This window comes from Zosterops lateralis (genome assembly GCF_965231275.1).
Source record: "Zosterops lateralis genome assembly, chromosome: 4".
Lineage (NCBI taxonomy): Eukaryota > Metazoa > Chordata > Aves > Passeriformes > Zosteropidae > Zosterops > Zosterops lateralis.
Genome location: NC_139765.1, coordinates 61,202,947 through 61,214,754, shown reverse-complemented (window position 1 = coordinate 61,214,754; position 11,808 = coordinate 61,202,947). Strand labels below are relative to the sequence as shown.

Sequence of the window (11,808 nt, the reverse complement as noted above, 5' to 3'; positions counted from 1 at the left end):
CACTGGGAACCCTGCTGCTTAATCCCTTTACAGAGGCTTATCTTTCTTTTCAAGGCTGGTGGGATCTTTTCTTCCTTTCAGTCTTTGCTTCCACATACAGCCCAGGTACTTCTCACCTTCCTCACATTCTTTCCCTCAGGAAAGCCACTGCCCCTTGCCGGACCACTGTTCTCCCCCCCTCTGTCTGCTGAAGTGGACTTCTGTCATTTGCAGCCCAGCACCTTGATTCAGGGTAGACTTTGGAGTATGTGGCTTTTTTATGGTGGTGCACACTATTCCCCAGTGCTTTGGGATATCAAGTCCTGCAGCCTTCTGGGAATGTGGCTTCGGAATGGCCACACTGTTCTTCCCATCCCTGCCCTTATGGATGCCCTACACGACTCCCCCTCCACTGTCACCACCACCAGTAGGACTAAATCCAAGACAAATGGTGTAAATCTAAGCTAGTCTCTAATTTTTACAGTAGGCATAAATTGGACCATTTCTGACTGAAACAGTGATGTCAAAAACAGTTTCAGCAACATCAATAGCAGTAATTCTAGCCAGCCCTTTGCTGTGCCTCTCCCACAGTTGTTAACACTACAGAAATAGAAAGAAATGCCACTTACTACTCCCCAAGAAGGAACATTTCACCAGTACAGCTGGGTCCCAGGGGAAAGAAAGCCAAAATGTGCAGAAACTATAATAAAATAAGACATAATGTAAAAGTTAATGCTTTGTGATAGACCACTGGCGAGGCTGTGGGTTGCCACAGCAACAGGACTACACACACACACCAGGCTGCACATTGGGGCTGCTTAAAGGCCATCATCCTGCTGCCCTGAGCAAACACACCTGCAACTGTTTGCAGCCAGCTCCAGACAACGTGGGACAAGGGAAAAATCGATCTGGACTGATGCATGCCTTAAGATGCTGTCTATCAGCAGTTAAGCTGTAATCAAGCCCAAAACCTGCATAGGTTATCTCAATCATCAGTGAAATGGCACAAAAAGTCCTGCTTGACCTTTAGCATTGCCTCAGCTTTGGCTCACACTGAATGCTGGAGAGGAGGGAGCAGAGATGAGACCTGATTTTTCATCTTCAGCTCAGGATATCCACATACCCTTGGACAAGCTGGAGAAGCTTCAAGTCTACCATAACTTGCCTTCCTTCTCTTCAAGACCCAGGAACTAGGCCAGCCCAAATGAAATGAGTCTGTTATTTGTCCCTATGTAAGTTGTTGATAGGCACTGGGTGAACATGGTAGCCAGTGGGTGATACCACAGAACAATGGGAGGAGACCCCTGAGGGGTAGAGCAGTTCATGAACCCTTGCATGCAGCTACAGATAAAAAACACTCCTGGCAGCCTAGAACCAGGGGGAAAAGACTTCTCAGGCAGAGCTGCATTTTAAGAGGATTGGATGGGAGACACTGCTCAGAGTGGTTGGCAGGAGTCAGCCATGTGTCTGAGTAGGGACATCCCTGTCATGGAAGTTTGCCTATGTCTGTGTGAGCCTGTCCTCATGTGCTCAACAATCTTTCCCAGTTACCTCAACTGTCATCAAAACTTATCATTGTCTGACACTTTATTGCTATTGATTCATTAACATGTAATTTCCTACTACCCTGTTCCCTCCTCACAGACTTCTTTTAGTGTAATTCCTCTCTCTTGATAACTCTTCTCCAATCATGCATTCACTCCTTCCCCCTTCTGTTTTTATCTTCATTTCCCACAAGGTGAATATTAATGAATTCCCAGATGTGCATTTCTTGCCAGACATTACCCATGGCCCAGCAACAGAATGCATCTGTTCTTTTTATCCACCGTGTACAAGAGTTTCCTGGCACAACATAGAGCCTCTCTCCATGGTGCTCCAATCAAAATATTTAAGTAGTTCACCACAGCTCCACCACTGTTACTGACATGTTCCAAAGAGAAACGTTGTGATTAGAAACATTAATTAAATAACTTTTATTATAAGCTTTAATTTTGTGTTTTGTGTAATGATCTATATAAACAAAAAATGAGCACATGCATGGTCAGACAAAATGATCAGTAGCGTGCTCTAGGCAAATTTGGGGCACAATTATATGTTAAAAAATTGTATAAGTTATCTTTAAACTTGCCTATTTTTAACCACACATGCACATGAAAATGTTTTAAGAGCAATATTATGGCTGGAAAATCCAGTACTGAAGAGGATGTGCCAAAAAAAGAGCTGTCTGTGCCACTTGATTTACATCCCTTTGTTCTGCATTGCATGCTCATATGCTAATTGGTAAACAGGATCTTGCCTTATCAGGTGGGGGAGACAGCAGCTGCTGTCCAGAAAGATCAGGATGATGAGAATCCTATTTCACCTGTTGAAGAAGAATGTGGCAAAAATCCTGGCTCAAAAGTCAGACTTTTTTAGATGAGACTAGATGGCAGCCACAGGACTGGGACCCAGTTAATTTTCAGGGAGAAAAATCGTGGAGGTACAATATCGTTGGAGAAAAAGGATAATCTTCTGAGGATTAAGATGACAAAAGCTGTCTGGAAGAGCTGGGGACTATCCCTGCTTCTGCCACAGAATTGTTCTGTGATGCCAGGGACAATACTTAAAACCTCTCATAGATAAGCAGCACCTCAGTATGGCTCCTTCTGAGTCCTCATTTTTAGAACTACTGCAACCAAAATCCACACAAGGTCTGAGGTACCAGCTGCTTTTTAACTATTCTGTCCAGAATATGCCAATTTTCTATCTCTATTATATTTTCTAATGCTATGAAGCACACATATAATTGTGGTAAGAGCCATAAAAGTACCTCCTAAGCCTGTCTTCAGGTCTTCTGGAGAAATTTCAATACAAAAAAAGTGAGACTAGAGGATTCAAAGCTCTAGAGAGGGATGCAGCCAGAGAGATTCAGGTGCCCCCAAAACCAGACATCTAGCACCACTTTCCCATTTCGAATGCATTAAACTGAAGGACTCATGAGTATCACCTGAAGTCCATGTGAAATATGTGCCTTTTTGGTGCTGGAGACCAGAGAGGATATCCTAGGACAACCAAACCAATCACTGCCAGCCAAAGGTCTTTTTTCTACAGTCTTTTTCTCAGCTTTTCAGCAGAATCCTAGTTTCTTCCCCTGCTTTTTGCCCTTTCTTTTCTTGTCAGGACTGGTTCCCACACTTGCCTACCCTAGTCTGACTCTTGTTCCCCAGCTTCTTCTCCAAACTCAGTATTTTGTCCTCATCAGCTCTGTTAGCCCATTTCTTCTACAAGCATCACATTTCTCCTCTCCTGACTCCTTCTCGAGTCCATATCTTTCTTCCTGCCATACCAGCTCTTAGGTTCATCTCTACTGTATGTGTGCACATTTACAGGCCCTCTATCACTAAACCTCCCCATTTGGCACAGATTCCTTCCCTGCTACCTTTTTTTTTTTTTTAATCCCACTGAACATCCTTCCCAACCCTCCCTCCGACCTCCATTCCCAAATTGTCTTGTGCCACTTCAGGCTTCTTCCAGATAACTGGCTCGTATGTTCTGCACCTCCACGCCCCACGGCCGCTCAGAGGACAGTGGAGAGAGGCATCCCGCACCGAGCCCTGGGGCCTGGCAAACCTCAGCCTGAAGAGAACAGGAGCGAGCACCGAAGAGCCATCACTCCTCCTGGTGCTCGAGGCTGGAACAAGCCTATCTCTGCTCTGAAGCAGCCCATGAGCAGTCCGGTCACGCTCAGGGCTGCAGCGGGAGCGCGGGGAGGCAGCGGAGCCCACCCGGCACCGCCGGCAGCGCTGGGCACAGCGCGCCCGGGTGTGAACCGAATCTCCGGGAATTTTAGCAGCGCTTTTCACCATTTGGACCCGCCTACCTAAGAAAGAGAGGCGAGTGTATTTGGGGTCCACACTGCCTGTGCCGCCTGTGTCTAACACACCCACGCCGTGTGTGCCGAGGGCAGCGCTCCCGCGGCCTGACTGCAGGACACGGTTCCCTCTGCACTCCCACCCCCGGCCACAGCTCCTCAAGCCCTGACCTTGCCCGATACGAGCGCGGCCGTCTGAAACTGGAATCAGGCGCTGCCCCTTCCTAAACTCCTCTGCGGGAAACTTGGGAAGGGCTGGCATTGCAGCTCCTTTGGGCTGCTCTGGTTAGTGGCGGTCGTGGGGCAGAAATCAAACTTTGCCTGAAACAGTTGAACATTTAAGGAATGCCAGGAACCGTTTCCAGGGGAGTTTCTCCCCCTCCCGCCGGCCCCCGGCCCGCCCTGCGGAGCCTCCCGCTCTCACCGCTGCGAGCTCGGGCTCGGCCACAGCTCGGGACTGCAAATCCGAGTGTCACTGCCACAGCAATGATTATTACCAGCTGCTAATTGCTCCCTAATGTATGCTAATCACTGCTGCACGCCAGCGCGCCCAGAGCACCGAGTGTCAGGCAGCAGCAGGCGCCCGGCTGGAGCGGAGCGGCTCCTCTCCCCCTCTCTCTCCCTCTCCCCGCAGCCCCGCGCCCGGAGCCGCCGCCCCCAGGGCTGCGCTGTGCTCACACTGCGCTCTCCTCCGCCGCCGCCATCCCGCTCCCGAGGCGAGGAGCGGCCGCTGGTGATTCCTGACTCCCCCGCGCTCCAGGTTTGCCCCGCTGGGGTTCCCTTCAGGCGGAAGACGAGCGCCCCCGGCTTCCCCCGCCAGGCGCCGGGCACGGCGGCTCCCCCGCCGCAGGGGACCCGGCAGTGCCGCCCCCGGCTGGAGAGGCGATGGTGATGTTCTGTGCGGCGAGGGGAACACCGCACACACGTTCTAAACTTTAAAATCCGCTGCCTGAACGTGTCTCCCAGGACGCGCTGCACGAGCGGCGTGGGGAGCGGAGCCCGCGGGCTGAGGAGAGCCGCACACGGGGCTGGCCCGGGGAAAGGGCTTGGGCGGCCCCCTCGCCCCCACCTGCGGCCACCTCCCCTCGGGGCCGGCCCGAGCCGTGCCCCCGCCGTGGCGCGCAGGGCGGCGGGACCCCGCGGTGTGCGGGAGGCGGCCGGCGGCGGGGGCGGGCTGTGCGGGGCGGGCTGTGCGGGGCGGGCGGTGCGGGGCCGCCGGCGCTGCGCCGAGCCCCGATAGGCGGCGGCGGGCGGTGTCGGTGCTGCCGCCGCTGCCGCGGCTGCTGGGGCTGCGCGGAGCCGCTGAAGCCCGGCACAGGGGCTCGCCGGCTTCGCACGCAGCGGCGGCCGCGGAGCGCGTCGCGTCGAGACGAGAGAGCGGGGAGGAGGAGGAGAAGGAGGAGTAGGAGGAGGAGGAGGAGGAGGAGGAGGAGGAAGGGGAGGGGGGGCACCTTCTCGGCGAGGATGCCCGGAGCGGCTGCAGGGACGGCGGCTACAGGAGCAGGCTCGTCAGGAGCGGTAGCAGCGGGGATGCTCCCAGCTCAGGAGGCTGCCAAGATCTACCACACCAACTACGTGCGGAACTCGCGGGCCATCGGCGTGCTCTGGGCCATCTTCACCATCTGCTTTGCCATCGTCAACGTGGTGTGCTTCATCCAGCCGTACTGGATCGGGGACGGCGTGGACACCCCGCAGGCGGGCTACTTCGGGCTCTTCCACTACTGCATCGGCAACGGCTTCAGCCGGGAACTCACCTGCCGGGGCAGCTTCACGGACTTCTCCAGCCTGCCCTCGGGAGCCTTCAAAGCTGCGTCCTTCTTCATCGGGCTCTCGATGATGCTCATCATCGCCTGCATCGTCTGCTTCATCCTCTTCTTCTTCTGCAACACAGCCACCGTATACAAGATCTGTGCCTGGATGCAGCTGACCTCGGGTGAGTGGAGGGAGGCGGCGGCCCCGGTTCTGAGGGCTCCGCTCCGCCCTGTCCGGCACAGCCCGGCCCGGCCCGGCCCGGGGGGCTCTGGACAAACTTGCGGCGCCGGGGCCGCCCGGCTCGGAACAGGGTCGAGGAGCGGCGGGGGGCGAGGGCCGGGGGTTCCCCGCCGGGGCAGGCCGGGAGAGGATGCTCGGGGGTGCCGTGACACATCGGCAGCGTCGCAGAGCGGTGCCCGTGCCTGCCCCGGGCCGCCCCACTGGGCGTGGGCCAAGTCAGGCTCAGCCCGAGCTCCTGCACCTCTCCGAGCGCTGCCCCGGGGAACTGCCCCGTTTCGGTCTGGGAACGAGCCCTGGGCAGCTCCGGCAGCCCCCGGGACCGCGGGCGGCAGCGGGCGGGTGTCCTCCAGCGCCTGGGCTTTGTAAAGGTCAGGAGAAAATGGCAGTGGGGACAATTCGAGCCGGCGACGGTGGGTGAAGGCAGCTGCCCGCCTGTTGAAGCTCAGTCCCCGTCCCAGTTCCGCCTGGCCAAGGCAGAGCCCACTTCGGCTCCGTGGGAGGGGCTGGCGAGGGCTTTTGATGGTGAACTGGAAGGGCAGCTGAGGTCGTTGGATGAGGCATTGCACGAGTTTTGGTCGGGGTCTGTTTCACTCATCTACAAGGTTTATTTTCCACTATATGTTAAGAGTGTAAAGAAAAATAATTAATTTCAGTTGCTGATTTTATCTCAGAAGATGTCCCGACTTCATTTGACTTTCCCCATCACATCCAGTGTCTCCCTGGGGAAAGCGTATGATAAGAAAGAGGGAAAACACCAGGACATCCCTTTTTGCATTTACAGCACAGCTTTCCCTCTGAGTTAGTGGAGAACTGGTTATTTGTGTGCAGCTGGGAGGGTAACAAGAAAAGAATGGTCTGTAGAATTAAGACAGTAATATAAGCAGCTTCAGCGAGATAGAAAATATTAATTCTTCAATCATTTGGGGAAAAAAGGGCTAAAATCAAAGCATACCTGTTACATGTCCTCCTGGTAATACCCTGAAATTGAGAAGTTTTGGAATAAGCAGTAATAATCTGTTAGGGAAACAGAGCAAAATGTCACCAAAATGGGCTCACAATCACTTTTTCAGTCCCCTTAATTGACCTACATTTGTTTCAGTTTCTAAGCAAAAATTCTTTTGAGTTTTCTACTGAACAATTTCAGCATTATTCAATTTGCTGTCTAGTCCACGAGACTTGGTGGAATTCCCTGGTTTGTATGAAAAAGCTTTAACCATTTCTCTCTCTGGTAACGTTTTTCTGTGTGCTATTACACATTTTTATGCTGTTTCCGTCACTGAAGTTTTCTTGTAATTTCTTTCTGTATCACTTGGGGAGTGATCTGCAGTCACTTGAGGTTGGTAGGGTTTTCCCAATTCCAGTGAGTTTAGTTTTGGGTTCATTATCTCTGCACATTATCCCCTTCGATGCTGCTGGCTCCTCTGTCCATTCAGTAATGTGCATTCCGATATGGTCTGGTTAATTGTACACAGAGCAAACTGCTCCATCTTTGCATGACTGATGTCTCCTCTGCTCCATTAAGGACTTCTGCTTTCAACTGTCTCTTCTTCTTATGGTTCTGCTGGTGAAAGGTGCCATGAATATTCACTGTTTTGATGCATTTCAGCATGTTTTTTTCATGTCCAGTATGCAGTAGGACAGTACAATTTCCAAATCTCTTGCACTTTCCAACATCAGCATTTATTTATATGGTTGCACTTCATGACCAGAGTTGCTAGTGCAAAGTAGATAAAATGAATCTGATTCCTTTACTGCATTTCTGTAAGAGTGAATAATAATGTTAAGAAACCATCAAATGTGACAGATCTACTGGAGCCCAGTCTGTACCACACTGTGTGTACCACTTACGTGTGTAGGTGTGACTGGAGAGACATTTTCAGGCAATGCAACACAGAATTTTTGTCATCTCCAAAGCTTAAGTCAACATTAAAAGTCAATAAAAGGACCTTCATGTCAGCAGAAGAATCACTTCTCACACTGCTTCCCTCCAAAATTAATAAGGGAATACATGCATAGCCAAGTGGTTGTTTGCTGTCTTTTCCAATTTGAACATGAATTCCCTGGAAGAACTAGAACAATGGTGGGTGTTGAAAGAACCTGACTTTGTTTGCTGAATGTTTTACCTTAATTCAGTATTTACCTCACTGTTCACTTATGTATATTACTTAACGTTTCCTCAAGGGAGAAAAAATTCCCAGAAAGTCCATATTGCTTTGGGTTGCATCCTTTGAAGAAAATAAAGGCTGTGGGACAAAAGGAGGACATAGAGTAAAATGTACATGACAGGAGTATTGTAAGTTTTCTCTGAGCTATATGACCTACTTCTGCTATTAGTTTACTATTTGGAGAGTATAAGTAATGGATAATCCTAAAATGCTTATCTCACAAAAAACAATATAATAATGTCATCTACATATGCATATAGTTTTGTGTAGTACAGGAACAAAACTGAATCTGAAGTAGTGAAATAAAGAAACATATGAATATAGCTTTGATTTTGCTTGCTATTATGTACCTTCATAGTGCCAGCATTCGGTTAGGTCATATAATACTTAAAATTGATGCAATTTAAATCTTGTTAGAATCAAGTTTCTGATGTGGGATCATGCTTGGTTTAGGATTGCAAATAAAAGCTTAGGAACTGATTTCTTTAGAAGAAAGATTTGGATCACAGTCTGTCCAGCGTGAGTCATTATAAATTGTCAGCATGATATAGCTCTTGTTTTGAAAAGGTGGTTTTTAAAGAAGAAAAAGACAAACAGTTTTTTGGGCACATACACCTTCAATCCTTGTTGCTGTCTAATCATGTCTATGACTAGACATGTCTATGATATGATAAAGAAGAAAAATCCTAACGAAAAATGTATTTCCTGTGTGTATGTGAGTACAACATAGATTAGATGGTTTTATGATTTAGCCATGGCTTAGACTGCCTTTTTTGTTGTATGTGCATGATGCTGTCAGGGTACACTTGATACTTTGAGAGCCAATGTTAGCAGCCTCATTCTCCATCCTCTAACCTTCTCTTCTGCAATTGCAAAATCATAGGTACAAGAAGTAGCATATGCACTCACCTAATTTAAGAAGCTGCATGATCACAAACTCTTGAAATCATTAGGAATTAGGTATTATTGTTCTTTATTATTCTACACCTAGAGCTTGCAGGAGACCTCACAAATAAAGATAATTCTTGAGATTTATACTTATAGGTTAAGTAAATTAAACACTTCCCTTCTGTTGTGATTTTTTTTTTTCACTATTAGATATTTGTCATTACTTTTTTTCCTTTACTAGGATGTTTCAAATTATAAGAAAGAAAGAAGTAAAGAAAGCAAGAGAAAGGCATTGAAGTGTCCCATGGACAAGTAGGATGAAACCAATATCTAGGTTTTTCAAGAGATGCCTAAGCCCATGCCCACAGTAGGAGGACCATTGAACAAAACATAAAAGCTCTGAAGTTTGGCAAACCACAGTCCAGTGGTCTTTGGCAGTGGTCTGTAACATAGGCCCACAAAAGCATCAGAGCAGCTCAAGCTCATTTTGCCCTCCATATTTTTGGTTCTCCAGCACTTGTACTCAGGGACTTCCTCAGATGGATCTTGGCATTAAAAAACTCTTGCTGGATTTTGTTTTTTGAGACTTTGGTCACATTTTGAACCTGTGTAAACTTTTAGCATTTACAGTGCCTCTGAGCAAGGAATTCCACAACTTGATATGTGCTTGTGAATATTCAATTGGTTTTGTGTTTAAAATCTTGTGCCTGCCCATTTCATTTGATCCTCTCAGCTCATGCTTTGGATGAGGCTGTTAACAGGGAACGTGGAGACACATTCCCTGTCCTGGCTCTGATTACACCTTTGCTGTATCCCCTCAGTTACCTGGTTTTGAGACCCTTAGCTTCTTTGTCAGTCCTTAGTTGGGTTGTACTGAACTTGTGATCATCCCTGCTGCCTTACCTATAGCCATTTCCAGTCTACTCTGTCTTTTCAGAGTCTGTGGGACCAGACCTACACACAATATTCAAAACAGACAAACCAGCCATTCCTACAGTGACTTAATAATATTCTCTCTTTCGTTCTTCGTTCCTTTCCTAGTAATTAGAAAAACTCAATTTTTCCCTGGGCATGAACAGTGGGCTGATGTTTTCACACAACTGCCTATTATAACCCCAAGATCTTAGTCCTGAAGTGTTAATAATCACCTTAGGGCACATAATTTTGTGTAGTTAGTTTTCCCCCCTTAAAGAAATTACTTCTTATTTATCTACACTGACTTTCATGTGACTTTTTATTGCCTAGTCACTCAGTATTATAAAGCCTTTCTTCAGAGTCAACCCTTATCGTAGCAACCCTGAATGAGTATCAGCAGCTACCTTTGTCACCTCACCATTTATCCTGTTTTCCAGCTCATTTATAAATAAGTGAGTAGCTCCCAAGTTCCAGCACAGATCCCTGCAGGATTCCACCATTGACCTCACTCCAACTGAAAAATTGACAGTAGTGTCCTACCATCTGTTTCCAATTATTTATCCTTGCAAGGGCATTTATTTTTATCCTCTGGGAGTCTAGGTTTTTTAAAACTTACGAATGATAGATTCATCAAATGTCTTTTGGAAATCCAAGTAAACATTGTTAATGAAAATCATGGTACACATTATTTTTTGCTTCTTTGGAGAACTCTAGTAGTTTTGTGAAAATCTACTTGGAATAAGTGTATTGATCCTACCTTAATTCCTTTCATCACACAAATATGTCATATTTGTACACATACTCTGATATACACTGTTTCTTTCATAGTTCTACTCATTTATATGGTGCAGGTGTTGGTCTTTCTGTGGTTCCCCAGGTTTTCCCCAGACTTGTTTTAAACTAGTTTTTAAAACTGGTTTCTATCACTCAACTGCCAGATCTTTGAGGCCAAAGGAGCCATAATGAAGAGGTTATTACATGGCACAGTTAAAAGTTTGTTTAAAAGAGGGAATTGTTTCAGAATGAAAAGGAGGAATTCTTCATTGCAACTTTGTTGTTTGCCTTTATGCTTGAAATCAGTCTGCAGGACCAGGTGACTTTTATGTAAGAGTCTTAAAAGGCTTGACCTTGATGCTCTTGGAGCCTTTGTTACTGCTCTTTGACGGATCTCGGTATAGGGGTAAATTCCAGAAGGCTAGGAAAAAACCCAGCCTTGCACCAGTATTTGAACAAGATATCTCATGGAGTCAGACAAGGATCTTGTTTGTAGCCTCAGTATCCTTAACAATTTGTTGAGAGAGTAATTTACGTTTATGGCTCCTGAACTTTGCAGGTGGCATAAAAATTATTTGTTTAATAAATGATAGTTATTTGTCTAATAAATTATAGTAAGAATAGCTAATTGCGTAGACTGATTTGGATGTCATAATAACATGGGCTTATTTCTTACAGCCCATATTTTAATACACTAAATGCAGTGTAAGACTTCTAAGAATCAGAATTATGGAATCACAGAACCATAGAATGGCCTGAGTTGGAAGGGACCTTAAAGATCATCCAGTTCCCCCCCTGCCCGCCATGAGCAGGGACACATCCATTAGATCAGCTTGCTCAGAGCCCCATTCAACCTGGCCTTGAACATTCCCAGGGATGGAGCATCCAGAGCTTCTCTGGGCAGCCTGTTTCAGTGTTTCACCACCTTCATAGTAACATATTTCTTCCCAATATCTAATCTAAACCTATTTCTTAGTTTCAGTTTGAATCCATTTCCCCTTGTTCTGCCACTATTCCCTTGTAAATAGTTCCTTGACATCTTTCTTGTAGGCTCCCTTCAGGTACTGGAAGTTCACAATTAGGTCACCCCAAAGCCTTCCAGGCTGAATAATCCCAGTTCTCTTAACTTTCCCTTCACCCTTCCTTATAGGAGAGGTGCTCCATCCCTCTAATCACCTTCACGGCTCTTCTCTAGACTTTCTCCAAAAGGTCCATGTCCTTCCTGCACTGGGGGACCCCAGAGCT

At 47.5% G+C, this 11,808-nt stretch overlaps 1 protein-coding gene across 2 annotated transcripts in view; it reads left to right on the top strand.

Moving 5' to 3' along the window:
• Positions 1-5,293: 5,293 nt before the first annotated feature.
• The window catches only part of LHFPL3 (LHFPL tetraspan subfamily member 3), a gene marked incomplete at its 5' end in the record, with an annotated part of 241,990 nt that continues 235,475 nt past the window's right edge, over positions 5,294-11,808 (top strand). For both annotated transcript variants that reach the window (XM_083859844.1, XM_083859845.1), the window contains one exon: positions 5,294-5,762. In XM_083859844.1, coding sequence (XP_083715970.1) covers positions 5,294-5,762 — 469 coding nt within the window. The remainder of the gene's footprint in view (positions 5,763-11,808) is intronic.